The following is a 26,898-nucleotide window of genomic DNA, read 5'->3' on the forward strand; positions in this document are numbered from 1 at the left end:
AGCACCACTGCACCAAGCAATGCAGTAATTATTACTAGGAAACAAACACTTGTCTTTTGGCCAAGGCAGTGCAAAACAAATCGGGGCAAATGAGTGATGATTGCTTGAATTTTTTAAAAGTCTGAAATGTCAGTCAAAAAGATGTTATCGCTATGGAGACGAAAGCTAGCAACTTAAAAGAAGCCTTAACATTGATGAAAGAAAGAAAAAGCAACACACACACACACACACACACTTAAATAAGAAAAATATTTGATTACAAAGTTTTTTCTCACTGCAAGTAGGAAAACACCCACACAATTTCATTTTCAAAGATGTTTATTGAAATCAATATTTTTATTTTTTATAAACTTCAACCAGTGATAATGCTATCACACAATCAGAACCTGGAGCTGCCCCATTTCCCCTTTAAATCTCTCCGAAATATGATATGAAATAAGAATGAATTTGCATTTATCCATGAGTGACAGTGGAATTCAATATAGGGACTTCTACGGTATTAGCTATTGATTATAAAGTAGCAGTTTTCCCCCACACATTAACTTTGAAGCCAAATGTCTGAACAAAATTTAAATGGAATTTAATGGGGAAAACACAGTTTACATGTTGAAAACTGAACTCAGATGTATGAACAAGAGACATTCCAAGTGTTTAAGCCTTTAACCCTCAAGGGCGTTAAAGCAAGGTTAATTAAGGTGCACTTCATTTAGCTTCCTAAATCAAGTGCTCCTCAAACTTGGGAGACAGTTCTGTCCAGGACTGACACACATGCATCACTCCATTACAGTAGTTTGCAAATAAAGATACACATATGCAATAATATTGTATCTTCTAGATTACTATTTCTTCCTCCCATAACCTGGGAGTATTATGTATGCGTAGTGTACTGTATATATAAATATGACTCTCCCATAATTTGGAAGATTGTTGTGATCCACTCTACATACGATTTGCAAGCATACGGCAGAAGTCGGCTGTTTTGCACGTCAAATCATTTCTGCAAGATTTTCGGTGCAGCATGCAAGTAAAAATGTGCACAAATTTGAAAAGTCTTTAGCTTGGTCGTCTTCTGTCCACCCCCCCCATGACAGGGCACATTTTTCCTCCTAAGAAATTAGAGCAAACTTTATTCACAATATCCTCTATATTATTCTGCATTTCAAAGCATGCCAAAGAAATGTTTCCGTTTCTGCATAGTGCTGGCTATACGAGTGCCAAAGTTTTGATAGCTTTACAAGAAGTACAAGTCGGTATGTACAGACAAAGAGTGACGCGAGTAGATCCAGTATTGTGTAAACCTCAAGTGCTCAAAATATCTACAAATACAAGTCTGTTGGAACTCATATAGAAAGTTGAATAGAGCTGAAAAATTGCTCCAACGTATGGAAGAGCTTAGCAAGCGAGTGTGCAGGCGCTAATTGATTTATTCAGTTACTCATTTTTCCAACTGTATTTAAACCATCTTTCATTTCAACACACCTTCCCATCTCATGCACGACCACCTGTGGTGCAAATTCAGCGTCTTCTTTTTTTTTTCTTTTCAAAGTGTACCCATAGCGATTTAGGATGCAGTATGCATTACATAATATATTCTCTAGCATTGAAATTGTACGCTTAGGTCTACCGACACTTACAAGGTCAAATAATATACAACCACATTCTACATTTGAGGTCATAGTTCTGAATGTAAAATTACAGTTCAGGCCACTAGGTGACTTATTGTACTCAAACAAACAAGCAAACAAACACAAATTCAAATAACACTCGCTACAGTACATGAGATGCCAAGGAGAGCCAAACTAACATTTAAAAAAAAAAAAGTACAGTGTAGACTGGCTTCGTGCTGGATATATGAAGTCAGTAATATTTTGTTACTTCACTGACAAAATACGGTATACATACTAGAAATGAATTGGACTGAAACATGTCCGTGCTTCTTTTGAATGGTTGTTGGTAGAATGCACACAAGAAGAGGAGAAGCAGCATAAAGGATTGGTGGGGAGGGTGTGTTCAATTTTGCAACTTGTTGAAGGAAAAGTGTAAATCCTGAAAGTCATAATGTGGAAACTTAAAGTTATTATTATTATTATTAAAAATCAGTTGACTTCCCTTTCATTCCAAGCCATGACAAAAAATATATCATCAATCCTCATTTTGTTTTTACAGGCAGCACCCTCTTGCTTTGGTTCGATACTAAAGTGCGTCACGGCCGCATATTCCAATTACTGACATAATGAGGACAAAGTGATAAAGTATATTGTCTCTTATTGTGGGTGATTAATCACTGGATTAAAATGACAACATTGTTCATCAATAACTTCCTGTATTCTATAAATTTCGACTCGCCTGAGTGTCCATTACATGAGCACACTGGAAAAAAAAACAACATAATGATCCGGAAGAAATTTGACAGTTAAAAATGATTAAATAATTCACAGAGGAAAAATAAAAATAATTAGACACCCAAAATAAATAAATAAATAAATAAATAAATAAACACGCTTTGACCAGCAAGCAGCAAGGTACAATCTTTAAAATGCCGCCTTAATGGGGAAATACCCCAGAATTGAAGTTTAAATGTGTGACTGCAAATGTTGACTCATTTTTATTCATTTTTTTAATTGTTTATCAGACAAAGAAAACTGAACCAAAGGCCACTTTCCTGAGTCTCTAGGAATCATTTGCACGGTTTAAAATATAAAGTGCTAAAAGGTGAGCGGAAGTGTTGCGGCTGCTACAAATCACTTTAAAGGACGATTGCACTAAGCTTCCTGTCGATTCACGCACAAAATTTCAGGGGAAGACTCTCGGAAAAGTGGGATTAAGGAGGGGCTATGAATCTGAAAAATATGTCTGTAGTTAGGCTGAATTGATGCTAATAAGCCATGACTTTAATTTCACTATTACAAACTTTATATACGACCGTGTCCTTGAGTGAAAAAAGTTAAAATAATATTCAGGGTTTAATAAAAACATTTATTTTTCCTCCAATTTAATTTCAGGTACCATTTGAAATAATTTGATACCTAAAATGAAAATAGATTTTTTTAAATAATTTGCTCAATAATGAAGATGACTCATAAATGACATTTCTTTCACCCTGTGTGCCCGAGCATCATCATACTTTCGAATTCTCTTTTTTTCCGAGTTCTCATATTTTAGCTCAGAATGTCTGGCAATGCACCAAGTAGCTTTATAAATTCTAAAACATAACGCTGAAGAATTAAAAAGTCTCGGGCATGCTCACATGACCTTGAAACTATTTTGAAAGTTCATATTAAAGGGATTTTTTTTTTACATGTGCTGCTTAGATCCACAAAACAAAACTTAATTAAGACAAACTGCCCTATGGTGGAAAACCTAAAATGAAAACACATGCACAGATACATAAAAGTCAAATGATAACATCAAGCGCACTCACTCATCTCTTCTTGCCAGTGTTTGCATATTGTACTGTACATAAAATAATGGCGCATTCGTCTGGTCGTAAACTGTCCAACTTGTATGTTTGAGTAGCTCATGACTGCTATGTACAATTTATAAGCATTCTGGGTACTTAGGTGAAAAACAATGGACCAGTGAAATCTGAGGTAGCAAATTCAACAATGATAAAACGAAAACCCACCGTGGACGTCGGCGCTTCTGCAAACAACTCAAATGAGGGATTTGTGTTTTGTTAAGCCAATTTAGCCACAACTGCGACACCATCCAGGCATGCTGAGGGTTGGTCACCCGTGAGAAAATGTTGACCTTGGTTCTGGTAGGGCAGCTGATATGTTCATCAAGAAAATTCATGGCTTTTTAACCCTCCAGTTCCCACCCCTGAGGTGCAAACCAGCCAGCTAGTCGAGTGTGCTCTTGGGAATTAGGGCGGCGCTTTTTCTCCACCTCTTGGCGCGGGACGTCGGGGGGGCGAGGAACCGTTGACACAATGGGACAAGCAGGTTTCCTGTTAGGCCAGCTAACACTACATTTTGACCAACCGGTTTATGAGGTTTTTTTTTTCCTTTCTTTTGGAAGCGCCACTGACACATAAGAATAATTGTTTCAGTGCAAGACGTGATGGCTACTTGTTTCGTTATTATTCAGTCTGCTGTTTTTTTGTTTTTTTTATTGTCTTTACATGTATTCGATAAGTCATCCAAGACTGGATTCAGCAGTAAAGGGATACTCCTATAGGATTGCAGTCGTTTGAGAGTGATGTCAACCTCAGGATCCATTTGAGTTGCCTATCAGAGCACCTCGCTGCTCTTTTTAGGGAGGGGAGGGGTTCAAAATGAAGAACTTTGGGTGTTCATGCAGAGTGGGAAGAAACTTGGATGAGAGAGGCATCAACTTTATTTTATCCTCTGGACTGAGGCCGGTCTTAGTGAATGGTGCATCCTTGCATTTAAGGTCACTGGAGGGTTTTGGTTGTAAAGTTTGAAATAGGGCCAATAAGGATACATCATTTTTCTCTCACCGTCGAACCTTCCCGTTCTCTGTACCCGTTGCTTCTTCCTTAGCTCTCCCCTGGGGCCGAGCTGTGTCTCTGTGGTGTCCGTGAGTCCTGAGGTGTATGTGACTCTTGGAGAGACAACCTCCTTTGGGTTTCAGAATCCTGGGAAAATGGCCGCATTTGCTCACCCCCAACCTCGATGCACAACTCCGGACCAAATTCCAACCCTGTTCTTCTTGAGCTCGTCCCAGAAAATGATCCCGAACCATTGCCTGAATGTAAATCTACGATCAAAGGCGAGTCCTGCAGTTCTCGAGATTCTGGAGACGTGGCTGGGAACTCCTCAAAGTCCTGAGAATCCAAGATCTGGGGGAAAGAAAAGCAGTGTCAGTTATGGCGTCCTTATTTAAAACAATTTTTTTCACATCAACAGTATTTAACCTGTGATACGGAGGCCAGGGTGTTTGTCTCCAGTTGTGTAACAGGCGGAACTTGTTTCTCTCCAGTGCCTGGATCAGCGCATGGGGAGGCCTGTGAGTGAGATGTCATTATTAGAGCAAGAAGTTGTTTAACTTCTCCTACGTTGTCATACAATTTGGACATAAAGTGTACGTTATAATGTTTCTACCTGAGGCGGTGATGATACAGCACTGTAGGCGGGCGGGACCAGAGCCATTTGTCTCTGCAGCAGCTGCATGATGGTTCCAATATCTGCTGACATGCGAGTCTCCAATCTGCACACAATATAAATTTAATGATCAATTTATATTAGTTTTGAAAATTTCAGTTTGCAGTTTATACTTGTTCTATTCGATTTGAGAGGGAGTGGAAAAAAATACCTATTTTTAAATTGTAAATTTTTTATTAAGGAAAAATTAATTCTTTTAATTGGGATCATATCAAAAAGTAAGGGAGGCTTTGGAATAAATCCTAAATATTTTCTGAGACATTTAGCTGGTCCAAATAATTTTTTTCAATGCAGTACACAACTCATTGTGCTATATAATTAAATTATTTTTGATGACTCATACATGAATATCATAAGACATTTTTTTTTTTTACTCAATCCAAAAAGCAGGATTTATATTTCATACCTGTTGAGTTGTTTTTGCAGCTGGTCAAGGCGTGTTTCCAGCTGGTTGCGTTGCTGGCGGCTCAAGCTGTGCAAAGGTGTGCTGAGGGCTGGGGGCGGGGCTAAACTACAGCTGGGAACTTCCTGGTACTGAGCACCCCCTCGATTTTCCCCCCAGAAACTGAAAATGTTGGACACACCTGAGAGGGCACCTGAAGACAAAAGAGAGGAGAATGATGACTTTCAAATGACGAGTCGACGTGACGTGATGTTTTTTACCTGACAATGCATTGCAGGTGTTGCCCGTCTTGACTTCCCCATCTCCATCGGTGCTCTCAGTGAAGGCTTTGTGTGCCGCCTGGCTATGATGGTTCTCCATCATTGCAGACATTGTCACAACTGACTCTTCTCTCTTTCAGATCAGGACATAATCACAATACATTTAAGTACAATAAACTAATAATTGATTTTAAAACAAAATGTTTTACCTCATCCCCGCTGGAATGGGAAGACACCGAGTCGCGATACCGCCTGTTTGCTGCCTCTTGACGTTTTTGGTTATGGGCTGCTTCTCTTTCTCTTCTTCTATTTACAGACTTGTGGGATTTTTTAATTTCACCGACATCTGCGTCATCTGGTCAGGTAAGTGAGAAAAAAAAAAATGGTGAGAATTTTATGTAAGGCATTTCTTATTATGATGTGTTACCCTTCTCAGTGCGTCGTCTAAATGACAATTTCCGTCTGCGTAGTTTGTTGAACCCCCCACATTTTGATTCATCACTGCTCGGCGATCCTGGGATCATGTTGGTCTGAAAAACAACATAAAATTAACAATAAAAATCTTTTTTTTTTGTATTATTATAATGACAGTAATATACTCACATCACGGAGGTTGAAGGTAATTTCCAGGTTGTTCCAGAAGTGTTCCGCAAATTCAGGATACATGTCCAGCACCTCTAGAACATCTTCTCTGAAGATTTTGTGAAGGTCGCAGTAGGTTAGCGCCCTCACGTCTGCGTTGGATTTACCCGGCCGGGCGTACAGGTTGATGGGTTCACCGAAGATGTCGTTCTTTCCTGATAATAATAAGCAGAGGAATATAAAATGTGAAAATGCAACTTGTTGACATGAACTTTTATCAGATGACCAGCAGAGGGCGCCATTAATCAATGCATATATTAGTGTTGCTAGATATAATTCCTCGAAAGAAATATAAAACAGTAAAGGGACTATTTACCTAATATGGCAACCACCACATCCCCTCTTAATATCTCAATGGATCCTCTGGATATAAAGTAGATTGCAGTGAGGACGTCCCCGGCGTGGACGAGCGTGTCACCCGGGGGTGCGTGGGTGGTCTTAAACTTCATGGCCAAGGCCCTGAGGCAGCCCTTGGTGGAGCCTTTAAAAGCCTTACAGTTCTGCAGCAACGTCCGGTTGAGATGGAGACAGATGTCCGCCTGGAGACACTCCGGGAAACCTTTTAACACCTGGGGGGATAGGTTGGCAGGAATGGAGGGGATGGGCAAAGAGGACAAGATCCAGAGGCCGAGATAAATGGAGGGAGGAAGACGGATTAGGAGGGTGATGAAATAAAAAGGGAGGTGGGTGAAAAGACGGTAAGGGAATGGGAAAGAAGGAAGGGTTAGAAATACAGCGGTTGAATAGGAGGAGGGTTAAATCAGAATGGTGTCATTCAAAACCTGCAGCTTTTTTTTTGATGGCCTACTATGCAACTATTACCTGGGAGCTGTTTTTTTGGAATCTTAATTATCGCTCAACGACACCCAGCAAACAGTGTTCACGAAATGTAAACTTTTTGGAGGTCTGTACTCTCCTGAGTCAAGTCTCAGTCTACTTTCAACGCGTCAGCAGTTTGTGAGCTTTAAGAGTGCATGTCCATTGTTTTGCAGCAAAATGAAACTGTGGAAGTTGTTGTGAACGTTTCAGCAAGAACAAAGTGAGCAGGCCCGTAGAGTGTTGTTATTGTGAAGAATAGATGCAATTTTAATGAGTTTGCAGGAAGCATGGGGGGGCCCCGGACCTTTTAAATGGAAACTCTGGACCACTCATAACTCTGACTGACTGCACGGAGCACAAGTGTGCATTTAACAACGGCACGACTACATACATCCCTCCCTTACTATTATTCTCCCTCCATCTTATCATTTCCAACTTTCTCTCTTTCGCCATTTTGTCATGCGTTACTATGGCGAATGATTTATATTAATTTATATAGATAATATATATAATATTTAATTTCTCACCGAGGAATGAAATCAGTCAAAACCAAGGTCTTCTCTACGCAGTCATAACAAGCATGAGTGTAAACATTCCCGAATCCAAACTGCTCATTTCGGAGCTCAGAATGAAGCGAAGTAATGATCCGCTGGAGCCTCATCAAACCATCACTTAAATGGCTTACTTATTCTACAAAAGTGAAATACAAATTAAATACACTATTGTGTTAGAACTACAGCCCAGACATGATGGTTATTCTTTTTTTTCTAAGAACGTTATCATTAAGCTTTGATGAGCTCTATTGAAAGTGCTCCTTTCAAATTCAACACACAAAACGAAAACCTACCTGAAAAAAATGTTCACAATTAATTTGGTTGTTTTCTTTGACGTGTATGAAACGACGTGACGGTCATAAAGACGACATCCACTGACTCAAGCCGAATATCCCCGCGTCAGCGCGACTGAACTGTGTGACATGTTTATGATTGCGCTGGTGTGTCTGTGTGTCACAGCCGCGTCAAAGCAATCTCGCCGGTGCTATCGAGCAGACGAGGTCAGCCGAGATGCCGCCTCCCGTTGGCCGTGACTAACGGTTCAGGAAGAGGTCACTTTGGAAGTTCATCAAAACGCTTGACGGGTGTGATTCATCTGTCCGGCATTATACCGCCTTTGTGGTCAGCACAATTGAATTACTTGATCACCAGTCATGCATGTTTCATCCCCCCCCCTCCCTAATATGTGTGACAAACAGAGCACATACTCGCCTTCATATATGAGCTTGAGAGGGAGTGTGTGTGTGCTATTTATAATACTCACATCATTCTTATTTTCTTTGATGGTGTGGGACCATGCATGCTGAGACTTCCAATCATCCTATTAATGTACAACGCAAGCTCAAAATACTACTCTAGCCTGGGAGGGTGTATTCACGCGGAACATGCACTCAATTTGATGTTTGGCGTACACACGCAGTAATTTGGTACACGTAAATGGCGGATACTCACAGCGTTCATGTCGATGCCGTTGGTGTAGGACCAGGCGTGTTGGAAATACTCCTCCAGCCTTTGCCTGAGCGGGTTGGGGATCTGGTGGAAGCGGATGAACTCCCTGACTCGAAGCATTTGGGTGTGGTAGCGGGCCGTTCCGGAGTACAGCCGCTGGATGATGGCCGAGACGTTCCCGAAGATGCTGGCGTACATTAGCGCTGAAAAAAGGGTGGTGAGCTAAACTCTTCAGTGCATACAATATTTGAAAAAATCAGAACTTACATCCTATGAGCATGACACAGATGGAGAAAATCTTCTCCGAGTTGGTGTTTGGGGAGACATTTCCAAAACCAACACTGGTCAGACTGCTGAAGGTGAAGTACAGGGCTGTCACGTACTTGTCTTTAATGGAGGGTCCCGTTCCTGGTCAAGCATAAAGGTTACAAAAACTGTAATATTTGTCCTTTGTCATACTACTAATATTGGCAGTACCTGGCATAGAGTCGTTGTAATGTTTTCCAAGTTGGTCCCCGAGTGTATGGAGCCACCCAATTGAGCCGTTCCGCTCCACATTGCCGATGGCGTACCTGGGGATTATAATCTTGGATTAGGCGTGCCGCTCTCTTTCCAACAATCAGATTTATTTTACATTGGTGAAATGAGAGAATCCATTTTCAAAGTACAGATTTCACCATTTCAGGTCATGCTTGAGTCCAGTTTAATATTTGGACAAAACTAAATCCAATAGATTGTTAATTTTCGACATGAGACAGTATCGTACCAGATGCAGGCCAGCCAGTGTGCGATGAGGGCAAAGGTGCACATGAGGAGGAAGAGGACAGCCGCGCCGTATTCCGAGTAGCGGTCCAGTTTTCGTGCTACGCGGACCAATCGGAGGAGACGAGCCGTTTTCAGCAGGCCAATCAGAGTGGTGGTCTGATGAGAGAGAAAAAGAAATGTTTTTGAGGAATATCTCTCATTTTAGGGACAGCATATTACACACGGTAAGTAATAGCCGTCTGCTGAGAATAATCTGCAATTTCTTGGCTCACTGGCTTTTCTGGGCAACATCAATGAAGTGAACCTCCCAGGCACCATTAGAATGTTGGGGAGTTTCTACATGTCGAACTTTTTTTTTTTCCCTCCGCCATAAAATTGCAATAAATAAGATAAATAGCAATATTGAAACGTATTCAGATGTCATTACAGAGAGATCAAGTCGCACTCAGAATAACCCCGGGCCGAGTGGCGCTGGCGAGTGAATCAATCATCCTTGGCCTCAATGGATCGCTCGCTTCTTGACTTTCGGTTCGCCACTTCCATTTCTTGCTCCGGTCCACCACGCCATATTATGATGGAGGATAAAAATAAAATCTCCCCCCCCCCAATATAAACAATATCACATGATCACTCTTCCATGCTATTATTATCATTGGAAAAATATGTTTTTTAAATTACCTCTTCCCCACTGCGATAAATCAGAAGGTCGAAGGGAATGGCGGCCACCATGTCGATCAGGAACCAGCCTTTAAAGTAATGCACGGCAATTCTCAGCGGATGGCTCACCACCTCATCGTTGGAGTTCACATACGTCGTCCTGGGAGAAGAAAGCAGATATTGGCAATATCTATTCTTCAGATATCACATTATATAATCCATACCTGAAGTTAATGAGGATGTCGATAATAAACATGATGTCCACGATAAGGTCCACCACATTGAGAGGCGAGCAGGAATAACCGCAGCGCTGCATGGCTGCTTCTTCCTGAGAAGAAACGAGGATATAAGAAAAGATCATTACGAGAATCTAAAATTACAGGATGGATGTGCACCATGTCCAGTGGAGGTTCATTTCCATCACACACCTGGTCATTTAAAAGGAAAGCAGCTGAGTAAGGTGTCAAGATGGCGGTATAGATGACCAGCAGCAGGATGAGCCAATCCCATACCGCCTTGAAGGGACTGTAGTGCAACACTGTCCAGCTGTGGATACGAGGAGCCTGGAGCTTGTACTCTGGTAAAACATCTGCACCCAGCGAGAGCACCTGGGAGAAAGGGAGCGGAGACAATGACTACAAGTTCAATTAAGAACAATTGGGACAGAAAAGTCTTCATGACTTCATTCCACTGAGACACACATTTGATGTTACTTTCCTCCCCACACATTCAAACTCATACAAGGAATTTGAATCGTGTTACTGGCTGTAATGTATTCCAGCATCTGCACTTGCAAGACCGAATCCGTGACAGAAGCATCAGGGAAGCCTGCCTTGTGTCACTGCCTAATAGAATCAAAAGAATGAACCACGGGAGCGTGCCTCGTGCTGGAAGAATACTGAACATCAGAATGCATTTTTTGAGGCCTGTCATCCAGCTGTGACGTGAATTTACAAGTCGCACAAAGCTATCTTGAAAATCATATGATTGCTATGTTCACAAGGTGACGTGATCTTTATTGCGTTAAATTAGTACAAAGTCATAAAACGTATGCCTCTTTTTAAAACGATTGCTAAAAACAAAATGTGGTTTCTGGACACGGATCATAAATCATGATAACCATGATAATCTCCTAATCATTATATGATATTGAAAAATATTCAAAGGCCACTCTCCCTCATCATCTTTTGTCCTTCTTATGCTTTTTAGGCAACCTTAAATCAGTTCTTTAATGTTCTTCAGCTGTCTGTTCAATAAAGATGATCTATTCGGAAAGTCACCCCTCGTCACGCTGTTGGTAGTGTATGGAGGAGAATCCCTTGTGCAGTAAAACATTTTTCAAATCATCTTTGACACTTGACCCTGAACTTGATGGGGTTTATTTCATCTTCATCAACAAGTCTGGCCAATCAGAGAAGCCACGATTGTCAGGAGGTGCTCATCTTAGAAGGGAATTAAAAATGGATTCAATTAGACGCGTGACTATAATTCATGTCCCGTTTTCATGTTATGCTGTCAATGCCGACCAGAAATTACATGAAGACAAAATTGGAATTCCATCATCCATCCATCTTGAATACTTGTCCTGATTACGGTTGCAGGGAAATTGGAGCTTATCTCACTCTCTCATGTAAGAGGAAATTAGCTTAAAAAAAAAAATCAAACACATACAGGCATACCAAGAACTTCTGATGCATGTACCTAATAAACTGACCTCAATTGAACTCTGTCATCGAGAGTCATACGCAAATAACAAACGCATTAAAAAATGTGTCGAGATCATTTAATAATAATTGGGAAATAATACCCGAGTTTGAGGAGGCTAATATAATAAAGCCACCTCAATTAAAAAAAAAAAAAAAAAAGAAAGACCACCTTCCATCACATTTTCATTTGTTCAGACAGTTCATCAGACAACCACAAATAACACAATTACACTTTAAAACATTTTTCATGTGCCGCGACTCAAACTTGACGCGACAACAACCCGCTTGGAGCGCAGAGCACTTAAATTTGACGTCTAAAAAGAAGTACCTGACAAAAAGGAGCGAGCAGAGCCGAATGACCCAAGAGCACCTATCTGTTCAGCGATTTGTAGTCGCATGGGGTCTTTTATTAAACATGACAGTCTGCTCAAGTGTGAGTGCATCACAAAGGGAATATAAAACGAATGCCGATGAGGTAAACGGTAGCTGAAGGCGCTAAAACAGCATGCTGCCGAGCATAAAAAGTCTACACACCCTCTTTTGACAAAGATGTGGCTGTTGTGAATAAAAAAAAACCCACACACACAACACATAATTTCAAAAACAACATGCTAGTGCCAATAAAGTGACAGTTGCTCTTTCACATGGCCTGTTTATAAATTGATGAGGTTTCCTTTGAAACACCCAATATAGCGCTCTGCCTCGAAAGCCTCCGCAAACATGGTCAATATTTCAAAAATAGAAGCTAGTCAATAATTTATAGTCAAACAGCACTCCTCGTTTGAGCCTACACTCGCTATTACAAAAAGAATCCCTCCTGGCAAGAAGCACATCAAATTTTCAGAAGGCGTTCAATTTAATTTCTACTGTAAATAGTGAACCTTATTTCGGGAGCAATTCAACTCATAAGTTTGATATCCATTTAATAATGCAATATTCGATTATGACTGTTTGATATCATGAAGCCCATATGTTGACTGGAGTGGATTTAAATTGACGAAAAGCACACAAAATAAGACACTAAGGTCAAATATGGATATTTTTAACTTTAAACACATCCAGTCCTGGAATTAAAATGACGAGCTGAGATATCCGAAGCATCATAATAAAAAGTAAACCTGATTTAAAAATCTGGCAAATGTATCTAGATTATTTTATTTTGTGCAAACACTTGATGAAATAAAATGGAATAAATTCAAGAAATGTAAATAAGACAAGGAAAATTGTGGCAAAGCATAAAGTAGCTTTCTTGGGTTCCTGTCCTGGAAAATGACATAATCCAAATCTTTATCGCTCACTGTCTCATTAAAGTCCTTTACTTTAATTAGATGGAAATTTTCCTAACCTTATCTCCTATAACCGTTATCTCAAAACTCATCCCTGAAATGGAATGACCTGCTTCTGAAAACCAGTTTCTAAACTATAAGGATGAGTGGAAGGTCACAATTAGATTCCGAAGAACGTACATCTCAAGTAAAGCCAAACTAACTAATAACATCAATCTATTTTCTAGACGGCACAGCCCGTTGGAGGTCCCAGGGAGCCGGATGGAGCCTTTCCCAGTTGACTTTGAGTGAAAGGCACATGACACACTGGCCTGTTCTTCCATCCATCACAGTGCACGAACAGAATGAGACAATTCATTCTCACATTCACCGACACTGAGTGGCAACCGAAACCAATCAGTGAGAACAACCTCCTAAAAAAAACAACCTAAAACCTTAAAAAAAATTTGACATCACGTTCAATAAGTATTTTAGAGAGAGCGAGAGACAAAGCAAAAGCATGAGTTTGTGAGCATGCACTTTAATCTGCCTGCCACCTCAATTGCCTTTGTGGCTGACCTTTTTCTCGACAGTTCTCTTGAAGGCATAACAAAGGAACACATTTCCTCAGCCTTGTTGCCTCTCCCTCTATCTAACTCACCACCCTTTTCCAATTCTCTCTACAGATGTACGTTTTTCTCCTCCGCATGTCTCCGTCGTCTTGCTCACCGTACTCAAATCTCTTTTTTCCCTTACCTCATATTTGTCCCCCTACTGAGCCTCTCTCTCGTTCGAAATCTCCACGATAGCAAGGCTTGAAATATTAAAGCTGCGGCGAAACACTAATAACTGCTGTAGGGCCACTGACATCATGTGGAGGCTGCTGCCACGCTCACACCCAAAGTGTTAATCTACACAACATAGAGACCTCCGAGTCAAACTTTCATCATAAATCTTTAATCTCCTCTCACTCTCTTGCAGGATCGAGTGTTCAAAACCTATAAAGAGGATTTTTGACATCGCTTTTTTTTTGTGGATTGAGATTTTGCCAGCATGAAATTGCATTCTCCATTTGCAGTGTACACGGTGCAATATTGATGAGACTTGATGAGCTATGGCTTCGGTTCGCAGGGCTTTTAAAAAAAAAAAGGGAGCCGCGTGTGATCAGGGGGATGCCATCATGCATTAACATTCAAACGATGGAATCAGGCCACTTGAATCAAAGAGGCAGCTAGCTGTGTGGAGCCTACAGAGGAACATACAGAAGATGTTAGTCGGACTATATATGACTGCTTCGTGCCCTCTTGGCGGTAATATTCCTTAGCATCAAAAATCCTTTCTGTCATTTAATCAAAGCGATAATATCTGACTTGAAATATCAATCCCAGCCCAAAAAAAAAATCCAGCGTAATTTCCTAGTTTGTGGGGCAGACTCATGCAGCTGCATTCACTGAATCTCATCATCTTCCTTCATCATGCCGCATGGCCATCTGACCATGAGTCATCTGCAAACGGACCATTAGATTGGAATCAAAATGCTGAAAACTCTTCTTGCAAGCTTAAAATGTGGCGTTCATACTGTCGAGGAATTTCAGCAAGTCAGCAAAACTACTCTGATTTGATATTACTGTAAAATGACGATTCATCAATTTTCTATCCTGCTTGTCTTCATTTGAGCCCTTGAGCAGACTGGTGAGGGAAAAACTACTCCACACAACAAGCTAGTCAGTCAGAATCATCTTTTCTTAGCGTTACAATTTTTTTTTAATAGATGCTTCACTGTCTTATAATAATAAAGTGAGCATTTTATTTTGCGGTTGCCATGGTGACCCTTGTTCATCTACTTAAAAGTATTGATGGACTAGCCTGGAGATGATTCATCATATACTTTGTAGTATAATATATAACATAATAGTAGGCTAATAAAATCAAATCTTTTTTTACATGTGTGGATGTTTCTGGTTTACAACCATTTGGTTGGTTTTGTGAGGGTGGATTTTAATTGCCTCTAAAAGAACAAGGAGAGAAGACATTTCATGCAATGGTTGTGTCCTATTTTGAGCTTTGCCAAACTGTTGCATAACTTTAAACAGTGGAAGCAGGTACATTTAAAGCTGAGGGGGCTTTCAGGTGTCATACAGGGCCTGTCTGAAAGCTGTGTGGGAGGAACAGAGGAGAAGAGCGAAAAGAAGAAAGCAGCAGAGACTGAGCCAAAACTGGTTATATGAAGTGCTAGTCAGCATCACGACTACAACTTGTGCATACAGCAGAAAAATATGATTCTTATTTCACGGCTGATCTTTGACTCGCGTCGCATCCCAGACAGGAAGCAGCAACCTTGCTTTTGTTTGTACTCTAAGTGCATTTAAACTTGAGTTGTTATCAATTGAAACTTTTTTTTGTCGGACCTATGTGAGCAAAATTGACGCCAATATTATTAAAAAAATAAAATAAAAAATAAATCAAATAAGATACTAACATGTGGACAAAAATACTTTGAGTGAGCGATTTTACTTCTATTTTTGTAATTATAACATTACAATAGTATTAACAAGACTGCTAATTTATGAATTGATTTGTTGCTATCAAATCAGTTCACTATCCTGCTGCAGCTCCCGTTTATAAAAACAACAAATATAGGACAGTGGCTTCTCATATATGGCCCCTATGTCCTGCTGGTGAAGATGACGTGATCAAAAGTGACTCGATACGGCCTGGAGAAACTGCAGGGAAGAAACCAACACGAGCAAGAACGCAGGGGCCAATATCAGCGCTTGAACCAAAATGCAAAATGTTCCAAGTGATGCTTTACACCAGCCTACTGTATGTGTTTTGGTTATTTTTGTTTAGTCATAAACCTGACAGATGGGCTGCCTCCACTGTACAACTCTTATTTTTTCCAACACCATGAAAAAAAAAAAAAGACTGCAGCTACAGAGAAAAAAAACAAGAAGCATTTTTTAATGCTTATTGATCACATTTAAATCTATCAAAATTCACTTTTCTATCTACTCACTTTCGGTTATAATGAGTGCAGAGAATGCACAAGACTATTTTCACTTGGCATGTAAACTTCTTCAATCGAAGCAAGTCGAATTTCCTGGTTCTCCCCCCGATGCCCCTCTCTATCTCACCTCTCTCCCTTCGGTGGGCAGACGCGATGGGTGCTCTCTCGCCTCCCACCCACGGCGACAAGAGATTGGCAGACCGGGCGGGCGCGGCATTACAGCGGGCGGGCAGCAGGAACTTGGGCGCTGATCTGCGGCGAGGGCTTTAGCGAAGGTCGACTGGCGCAGGAAGATGTTGAGGAGCTTGAGCAGCAATGGTAGGACCATGGTCCTCAGCGGCAACTCACCGGGGTTGGGGTCAGGGTCAGGGCAGCCCACCCTCCCCCGAGCATCCGTGACCGCTGGCTGTTTCGACCCTGGCCAAGACTTTACTAAGTGGTCCCGCAACACCAAGGAGGTCACACTACCATGGCCGCCGTGGAAAAATCATCATGCCTGATGGCAATTATCATATGGAAGAGGCTCCAGTCTTCATCCTGGAAAAACTCCCCCGGTTGGCATCTTGCCTCTTGCACCAGCTTCCTCCAAAATGCACTTCAGTCTGCTTCTGATGCGTCTTCCCTTTTGCAGACCTCCAAAGAGACCCCAGCTGGCTTTCAAGTCCTGATCAACCCACCGCTGTCGTCACCTCTCATTGAGTTTCTTCGACTGTCTTCCACCCACAGCGTGACTGCTGATGGCTGCTTGGTTGTTAACTCAATAAATCAGCATGCAACAGAGAAGAGGAGGAGGATGAGGAGGAGGTGGAGGAAGGAAGGAACAAAAAAAAAAAACACGGAAGATGGCAGCATGAGAGTTATTTCCCATTAGTTGGAGATGAAGCCAGGATGCTGTTCTGCTGCTGTGGGTAATACCGCTATGCCGCTGGTGTGGTGAGAGAGCGGTGGAGTGAGAAAATCAAGGGAGGAGAGCGAGGAAATAAAAATAGCATGTTTTGGCAAATAATTCACAATAAAACTAGCTATAAAGCACAGCACTGTAGTCCAGTAGTTAATAAAAATAATAATAATCATCATCATATTTATTTTATTTTTATTTTTATAATAAACTAAAATAATAATAATAATGATATTTATGAATGATTATTGCATCTGTGTCTGTCAATTAGTCATTCTTTTAACAATGACAAATGCAAACTAACATAATTCGATATTGCAATTAAACTGTACAGGAATCCTGAGGATTGGTATTGCAAAGCAGCAGACCATCAAATGTTTTATAGTCAATCAGGAAACCTCACAGGCTCACTTCCCCAATATCTCAGCAGATATATCACTTTGAAACTGCCGTGGGCGTGCAGACAGACACTGACATATTAGGAAGTGAAGGGTAAAAGAAAGGGCTTGCCCACTGCCAGACTGGAGTGTTTATTGGGTCACATTACTGCCCAGTTTGGTCGCTTTGCAAAAGCAAATTAATCAGGAAAAATGGTGAACTGTGTTTGTATAATAATTTTTCAATGAAAGGTTGATGAGAGCATTGGGGAATAATTCTGCCTTCATAACTCCATCAGCAGTTAAGGGGATCTGGAGGATGTTCCTGCACTTTTATTAGTCAAGCTCTTAGTCGAAACACTCCCAGTTATCGGCCAAAGCATTAACTACACGAAAGTCAAAATTTTAGAAATACTATTTTTAACAACACAGAGGAAACGGGCTCGGTCAGAATTCCATATCTGGGGATAGCTTGCCAAGATACAGAGGATGGAAAGAGATGCACGGATAAAGATGGTAAAAAGAAAGCCAAAAGAGTGACACGAGAAGGAAGACGTCGTGGGTGCAGAAATTGTACAAAGGAGAACAGTGAGCATGTCACATGTCGCTACTGTGCATCGATGGAACTTGGCTTGGAGAGCAGAAGAAGAAGAAGAAGAGAGGATGGAAGCTGGATCGTAAACCTCTTACAACTAAGCTGCTCATTAAAACACGTATTGGCATCACAGCCAGAGGAAAGGAACAAAATCCTTTTGACGTTAGACTTCTTGGAATAATAATTATACATACTTTATATGTTCCCATAGCTGCTGTATATTGTATGGTAGTTGCCACTATGCTTAAAAGTCATTTATTGTTTTTGTGTGGCATCATTTCTAAACTTTTCACGACTTGAGCAAGCGTGCAGTAAAAGAATTCCGAGCAACAGAGTATCATTGATATTATTGATTTATGGTGGTTTGGGAGATTGCATGATGAGGTTGGATTTTTATTATGGACACAAATGGGCTGGGGTCTTTTTCATCAGGGAGTCAGCAGCTCCCCTCCCTGGCCATCAAGTCACAGCACAACATTCTTCTTGTGTGATTATATTTGGGGGACGTGTCATTTAATGAAATCTCCTTTACAAGCCAATCATACTTGGATCATAATAACTAGTATATGAGTACACAACGCTTTCTCTGATGCTGGTACACGTCCAAAACCATTTTCATAATGTTTGTAAACAACAGATGGCAAAGTACCTTGAGATGGAACTGATTTGCATTAATGACTCAATGGGAAAAATTATATTATACGTATTATAATAAAATACATCTTCATAGTCGGTAAAACTGCATATTGTTTCTCCTCTCTTAACAAGCCCTTTCTTTTTTTTGTAATCACTGTCACAAAAAGCCAAAACATAAAAAAATATTTACCGGTTGTAACCTGCTTGGTTCAGGCGGAATTCCCGTCACATGCAAATGAACCGTTGCTCATCTCGGTGTGACTCAAGTAAGACTTTGTGTTACTATGACAACCGGGGACAGACTTTGGGTATAGTTATAGCTACAGCTCGAGTCTGGGGGAAAAAAAAAAAAAAAAAGCCCCCATGAAGACAGTAAAAAGCTTCAACTGAGTTCAAACTTACTTAGGAAGGACCATAAACATACATAACGATAAAGTCTGCAGGACATCTATCTCATAATCATCTTTTTAAGGGCATGTCAGTATCAGCTCAATACATTACGGTGACGGATGAACCGTGCCATAACCCGATGAAGTCGTCGTCCATCATGGTGCTTCCCAAAAAAGAATACGATGATCGTTCCCGGCGCGAAAGTATATGTGAAGGGCACCTGCCTCCCTCTATCATCCTGGCTAATGACTTCACATTAAATTACATCAACTCTACACCAGTAGTTATTGAATTAAGAGGGTGTTAATAATTCATTCCCTGAAAATAATTGCTAAAATGTGTCAGGAGTGAAAGCAAGCGGAACTCATTGTCTTGCATTTGGTTATTGCAGCGACCCAACTTGACCTGAGTCATCTATAACGTCCAGTTTAATCTGCAATATTAGAATTTGAGTCCATAGTTGATGAGGTCCAAAGTGACAGGGGAATTTCAAAAGATAGATCTCAAAGAGATCCGTGTGTGTCACATTCAAAATGAGTCATCAATCATTTCCCCACTAATTCTAACGACTTCTGATGACGTGTCATCACTTGGTATCAAAGTGAAATGAGAGGGTGACAGTTGATGAATTGACCTATTTATTGATTTTTTTTTGAACCCACCTTCCGTTATTTGCTGAAAAATTCAATTATCCACCGTTTGACACGATTACCCCATCTGTTGCCAAGGAATCAATTTGGTGTGAGGCAATGAGTTTTATTCAGACAAAAGTAATCCTTTGCCGCCAATTTATGGCGTAATAGACCCTATAGAGAGCGCCAATTTTTGCATTTTGAAACGCCAACCGCTAACATCCTTGTGCAGTATTCAAGTACTCAATATTATTCATTAAACTTCAGACTTTTTGTTTAAATAAGCAGCTTAACTTAAATTTGATTTCCCACTAGGTTTTTTTCTACTTTCTGACGAGAGATGTATCGCAATTAAAACACATATCCATCTGTCTCACTATCCATTTTCTGAACCACTTGTCCCCATTAGCGCTATGGGTGAGAAGTATATTTTAGTTGAGAGCTTTTGTTAAAATATCAGTCCCATAAACACATTTGCCGCAGTGTGACACGTATCTTTTAAACCATGTGGGTGGATGACTTTTTTTTTTGTGTGGAATGTTTGTTCCTGGCTATCACACACTCTCATTATGTAATGCGGCTAACTAAACTAAAACAGAAACTAAGTGGTCATCTCAGCCATGCTCTGTGGTCTTATAATTGGATGGAGAATACAAATCCAAAACAAAATAAAAGTTATGACGGGCATTAAATCATTTTTAAATGAACAACTTTTTTACGTTCATAGTTTGGTGATTCCAATTTGTCATGATATCATTTCATATATTGATACAGGATTGTCAAATGTGATTGTCAGGCAGAAATAGCATCAGTAAATACAACTATGCATTTATCAAAACAAGGCTGTAAAATAAAATTCAATTTCTAGAGGGATCAAAATGGGTTTGTGTCTGAAAGCTTTGGTGCGTGCGGATGTGTTTGTCTGAGTAAGCAGCTATAAAAAGTATGTGAGCGCTTACAGAGTGTTTGTCCAACAAGAGGAAAATCTCACGCTTTTGCACAGAGCAGAATCAGATCATTTTTCTCACTTCACTGTGTGCTGCTGGGTAAATAAAAAAATATAGACGGACAGCAGAAGCACATAGATTTCAATTTTATAATAACAAAAAAAAAAAGAAAACCATCAATTGCCATTTTCCTGCCAAGGCCACTGAGGTGAGTTGAGGAGCTTCTTTTGAACAAAAGTTGTGCTATGCCGCCATCATGTGGCCTTTCCTATCCACTGTAATAACAAATATGCCACATCAATCCCCATATTTCGACATTTTTCACCAGGCACACAACATAAAACAGCTCATTAGTAAAAGCAAGAGATGTTAAAAGCAGCAGCTACTTTTAAACGGCGCCATTTTTAGAAGAAGCCAGTGCGAGGCAGCAAGAATGAGCAATGAGCTGTGAAAAGAATAGGCCCATTCATTTCCCTTCCTCTACTTGTTACAATGACAGAAGACTAGTCGTGACTTCTATGTAACCATTAATGAAACAATGCATGCCCCTTTTTGACCCCTCACAGCCACATCTAGACAAAGATACATTTGGCATGTCGGGCAATTATGGTTTGTTTGCGTACATGCGACTCGCTGTGCAAGAGTGAGCCAGTGTGGACGGGTCGTCACGATTTGCACCGTGTGGGAGGCGGTGAGACAAACCGCTAGTTGGATTCTCAATGGGTCTTGACCGCTATCAAAGCATACAGCAGAGGAAATTGTGTTAAGTTCCCACAATCGGGTGTGCTTAGCATCACGACTTTTGCGTGTAGGTGTGTTAAAACACCTTTCCTTGTTCCCATTACCACCTCTGTCATTTGAGCCCGACGCTCGTTAAGACACACAGAAAAAATTTTGCACCTCATACCTCGAGGACACACACTTTGGATGAAACGTTAGGAGATTGGTAATTAAATCAGGTAGGAGTTTAATTCCATTGCTCAGCTGCAGGTTTCATCCTTTTTCGGCTGGGTTTCATCTATGACAGTTGTGGTGTGGTGCTAAAACGAATATGTGAGGTTCAACGTGAGTTCAAAGTGCCATCGGCGTCACATTTGTTTTCTATATTGTGTGGATCTCACACGTGAAATGGAATTTGGAGGCGGTGTGCAACCTGGAATGGACAAACAGCTAGACAATTAAAAAGGCTTCAATTATCCTAATTTGCATGTTTTAGGAATGTGGCAGGGAATTAGAAGACCCAGAGATGCCAGCATAAAATAGTGTCGATGATGATAAATATAAAGTCAGAAATTGAAACAGTGAGTACATCATTTATTGTTTCTGGAGAGAGGGAAATAATACATGATAAAATTGTACTTGTGTGTTTCTGCACCTCAGGCGACATTTCTCTCAGTGCCCTGATTTTGCATGGTGTGTGTGTGTGTGAGTAATTTATATTTTTTAAAAACATTTTTGCCTAGTGGAAGCATGGAGACAAAGTGCTACGTTAGCAACAGCGCTTATATTTTAGCAGACTACAAGCAAGAGTAGTTTGTCTGGCTGAAAAAAAGCTAAGTGTGATGTATGAAGTATTTCCAAAAAAATAAAATAAAAATCTTACTTGACCAGAGAATTTCATCTCTGCTGTGGAGGAACATTTTCATCCGTGAAGAGCATTGAGCAGGCTTAGAGAACATATTCAATTTCAAATTGAATATACCTGAGGATTCGCTTATGAGCAGCAATATTTTATCCTCAAGCGATCCATAAATGGATGCCATATGTGTGTGTGTGTATAATTTAAGGAAGAGGGAAGAGTCTTGATTTATTTGTCGAGAGGAACTGATTGCTACGTTCAAGGGCATTCCTGGTAAAAGTGATGGATGCGGTTGGTTAGCAACTTTTTGTTTCTCTTTCTCGCTTTCTCTCTCACGCGCACACTCACACGCGCATTGTCATGATCAGACACTCCCGGGAACTGCCAACATAACTTTTCCCATAGGCAAGAAAAGAAAAAAAAAAAGGTGGGGACTGGACAATAAAAAAAGCAATTTGTCTTGGATGCGATTACTGATTTATTTTGCTTCCCTTCAGGTGGATTGTGTGTGCTGCCTCCGGTGAGATGAATGAGAAATCAACATTTATCTGATGTGAAAAGAGAAAATTAAAAAAAAAAAAACAACCTCATAACAACATTCAGTGTTGTGCCATCTCCAAATTCAACTGATCAATAGTGACTTTTTTTTCTTTTCAGTAATTTGGATGACCTCACACAAACATATAAGTGAACAAACGAGTTGTCTGTGATGTTTATCGAACAACAGAACTTGCTCTCTCAGTGGTTCTGTAGCGTGTGATAAAAATAGCAAGTGGAAAAAAAAAAGACTTCTAGAGATTTTTCAGCTTTGCAATATCTGTCATTATTAGGCTTAAAAGGAAATATTGATATTAAAATGGGCATTTCTATTTTTGGTGAGGGTTGCAAGACTGTCCACTCTCCTCATTTGTCGGATATCTCTCTCTCTCTCTCTCTCTTCTGTCACTTTCAATAGTGCCAGTATAACAGAGCAGCTGAACCGCATAAATAGCACTTTTCAAATGTCAGCAATAACTATAGCCAAATCCCAAATACATTTTCCCGCGAAAGGACTCGAAACACGCCCTTGAGGACAGTCAATGGAATGAAAGAGCATTGCCTTATGAGGACCATCATGGAGGTCTGTGGAGAGGTTTCAGTGCACTTTTGGACCACCGATGTTCCCAAACGCTTTAGCGCAGATGTGTTGTCTCTTTCCGCAGACGACATTGGGATGAACACAAAGAAACACGGATCGCCAAGGGAACTGGTTGACACACTCGTACACACACACGCAAAGTGTTTCCGTTGCCGCCGGCACTACACAGTCTTTTTCGAAGTATACACAAGAGTACACACACCTAGACGAGACTACATATAGAGATAAAATTGTATTTTTGCTCGTTGAATGAAATGACAATGAACATATCACATGATGGCGTCAAAGCGCTACTTCATACTACGTAAAGTTCCTTAAATCACATCAACTTCTCTCTCTCTCTCCACATATACTGTGAGATAGAAGGAAAATTATTTTTCTACGATCCACTAAAGGATTTAGATGATCTTATCCTACATTCCTTGACGTCAACATTACAAGCGACCCTCCGTGATGAGGTCAAGGGTCGGCGGCTAGTCTGATGATGTAAACGCACACACGTGCACGGTAATATGGAGAGCATGTATTTCCCTGATTGTGTACGCTGTCTCACACACACTTGTCTCACACCCTCACACTTTTCATTTTCTGATCATGTCTTCATCAGCAGAACACATATGCCCAAATCAGAACACGCCCCCCTCACTCACCTCCTGAGCCACGAGGGAGGATATGCGGACGGCCCGTCGGACCCTGGCGTTTCTCCCGCCTTCCTGGGGGAGGCTGTCCCTCCCGCTCAGCGACATCTCGCTCATCTGATCGGCCCAGGACCCTCGGCCCAAAGGCACGGCCGTGTCCCGCCGGACTTCGCCCGTGCCACCCCAACTGCCCCCCCGTACCCGCCCGCCATCTGCGCTTCCCCGTCCTGCCACTCCGTCGGCTGTCCTCCCCTCTCCGATCCCTCCCAAAGGTGGAAAGGTCAAAGTTGGCACTGAAGTCAGCTTCGTCTCCGTGGCCCCCCACGTCCGGACTTCCGCTCCCTCCCCTCCGACCGCCCTTTGACTGACGGGGCCCCAATGTTTCGGCTCCTGTGGTTGGTCCCTCTGCCTCGCTTCTTCTTCTCTCCCCGTCTCTCAGTAGTCTTTGCAAGTCTGGGGTTGCTGGAGAATGAAGCTCATATCAGATCCACAGCTGTGGCATTCAGAGAATGCTCAGACTATCTGCTGCTGCTGCTGTTGAGACTTCCCTACGCTCAGCTAACACCCCCCACCCCCAGCCAGCCACCCCCTCGCCCATCCAACCTCCCTCCCATCTTCTTGCGTCGCTCCCCCGGCCGGTGAAGCTTGCCTGCTCTCTCTCTCTCTTAACAAAGGAGCACTGCCTCCTTTTAGGAGCTCACACAGACAAAAATATGTTTTTTTTATTCATACAGCCGTACGTTATATGAGAACATAAAACATCATAAAAGAAAATGTGCGTTAGATTTAGTTTAAGATTTGGTTTTGGCTCTTAGATTTCATTTTAGATTTAAGAAGATGCCTGGTGCAAATGGAGGGGAAGCTGCTTGACATATTAAAATATTGAAACATTTGAAATGATTCTTAATCTGACGTTCCTCTCCTGACACGTGCCAGTCCGGCTTCTCATTACCGAACACGCGGGTGTCTAATGTGTGTGCGTGTGAGAGTGTTTTACATCCTCAACGTGGATTATGCCACCACAGCTTTTTTCAGGTCTCCGTGTCACTTGCCTGAAAGTGTTTCCCTTTTAAACCTCTCCAATTTACGGCTGAGCCTTTCCGACTAAATCATGTCAAAGCAGGTTGTAGCGTTTCAGCATCAGACATTTCACTTTGCTCTCCATTATCTACCGACCGATCCGGCACACTAAATTGCTACCGCTGACACCCTTTAATAACAAGCAACGAGATGAACACGAATGAAATAACAATAAAATAAATAACAATGCGATTCTTTATCTGAGCAAATGATAAATATCCAATCACGAGCAATTCATCAGCAAGCTATGAGTCATACGGTTATGATTCATATCCAAATGGTGCGATACCTTTAGCTGACCTAGTTTGTGTAAATCAAGGTGTGTGTGTGCTTATTTGTGTGTGTATCTATATGAGTGAGTCACATGGTCTGTTTCTCATACATGCATTTCTCTTTAAAGAGGAAGAAACCTGAAACAAAACATTTCCATTTTTCGGTTTTGTTTTTGACACACGCAATGCAGAATAACATAAAAATATCGAACGGCACGAAAAGAATCTTTGAAGAATCACACTGAGAATAGTCTTTGTACTTTATGAAGCTCATTACTAAAGGAAAATTGTTCCAGGCACAGCAGTGTGAGTTTGTGAGACACTGACAAGTTCGGGTAATTATGCCGACTGAGGGCTTTGCTGGCGCTGCATGAACGGTGACCATGGAGCGCCGAGCTTGGAGCAATTGGACACACACGCGCAAATTAACACACGGGCCCATTCCCCATGAGAAGTTTGTTACTAAAACTAGTACACAATACAGAAAGAATTTCCAGACTACAAGCCGCTATTTTTTGCAATTACGGCTTATCGTTGGATTTTTCACGATACTGTAAGAGGATTTGTTTTGGTATTTTCCGGACTATAAGGCGCACCGGACTATAAGGTGCACCTTCAATGAATGGCCCATTTTAAAACTTTGTCCTTATATAAGGCGCACCGGACTATAAGGCGCACCATTAATGCATCATGTCAGATTTTTAATCCAAATCAAATCATTCTCCATTTGATCTTTTTTATTTCAACTTCAGACGCAACCAATTACTTTATAATCACAAAATAATGATCCATAGTCTTTTTGATTCATGATTCATAGTCTTCAGCGGGCCACTTGTGATTGATTTCATGACACAATGCTTCGGGCAGTTTAAATTTAGGAATTTGGTCCATATATAAGGCGCATCGGACTATAAGGCAGAAAATTTTAGGTTTCTAGGTGCGCCCTATAGTCCGGAAAATACGGTAATACAGGTAATAGAAATTAGGACATTTCAATTAACTCATTCTCGTCAATGGCAGCCCAGTACAAAATCCACCTTGTGCAATCCAGCAGGTCACGAGAATTAGAAGATAAAAGAGGTTAAGCGGTAAGGACTTGCCTTCAGACCAGAGGAAGACACTGGGGGATTGGTTGTAGGACATTTAGGATGTTTTCTTTTCAGCAGACGTATCCTATTTGAAGTCTCTGCTCTCACTGCTGCATGAAAGCGAGGTTATCTGTGGCGGTTTTGCAGAGTGGAATAAATCCATCTTAAGTCACAAACATTATGGTGGCTCCTTTTTTTCTATTACCATGCTCAGATGAGTCCCGGTCATCAGTCTTCCGATAGAGAGCAGGCATATTCACTATCATGGTGCCATCTTGACAGAATTAGAACTGAGCGCAGCCACCGAGGTGACTAAATCCTCAATAATAGTTAAAAATCTCTTGAAATAAGCAAAGAAAATGACATCATAAATTTTGTGATTAAATGCAATTAGCTTAAAAGAGTCACATTGCTTACATTAGAAATAAAGTGGAGCCGGCCAACTTCTTAAAGTGATTTAATTTCCAAAGGAATAT

At 41.0% G+C, this 26,898-nt stretch overlaps 1 protein-coding gene across 1 annotated transcript in view; it reads right to left on the reverse strand.

Moving 5' to 3' along the window:
- Positions 1-1,406: 1,406 nt before the first annotated feature.
- kcnh2b (potassium voltage-gated channel, subfamily H (eag-related), member 2b) overlaps positions 1,407-26,898 on the reverse strand; it is a 79,080-nt gene continuing 53,588 nt past the window's right edge. The window contains exons 7-22 of the mRNA XM_037279673.1: positions 10,603-10,782; positions 10,399-10,502; positions 10,196-10,334; positions 9,519-9,673; positions 9,230-9,324; positions 9,020-9,160; positions 8,756-8,955; positions 6,748-7,000; positions 6,393-6,586; positions 6,217-6,319; positions 5,999-6,144; positions 5,790-5,922; positions 5,533-5,722; positions 5,067-5,172; positions 4,880-4,969; positions 1,407-4,804 (exon numbers count right to left, since the gene is read on the reverse strand). Of these exons, the coding sequence (XP_037135568.1) occupies positions 4,502-4,804; positions 4,880-4,969; positions 5,067-5,172; positions 5,533-5,722; positions 5,790-5,922; positions 5,999-6,144; positions 6,217-6,319; positions 6,393-6,586; positions 6,748-7,000; positions 8,756-8,955; positions 9,020-9,160; positions 9,230-9,324; positions 9,519-9,673; positions 10,196-10,334; positions 10,399-10,502; positions 10,603-10,782 (2,532 nt within the window). The 3' untranslated portion in view covers positions 1,407-4,501. The remainder of the gene's footprint in view (positions 4,805-4,879; positions 4,970-5,066; positions 5,173-5,532; positions 5,723-5,789; positions 5,923-5,998; positions 6,145-6,216; positions 6,320-6,392; positions 6,587-6,747; positions 7,001-8,755; positions 8,956-9,019; positions 9,161-9,229; positions 9,325-9,518; positions 9,674-10,195; positions 10,335-10,398; positions 10,503-10,602; positions 10,783-26,898) is intronic.

Source organism: Syngnathus acus, chromosome 20 (genome assembly GCF_901709675.1).
Source record: "Syngnathus acus chromosome 20, fSynAcu1.2, whole genome shotgun sequence".
NCBI lineage: Eukaryota > Metazoa > Chordata > Actinopteri > Syngnathiformes > Syngnathidae > Syngnathus > Syngnathus acus.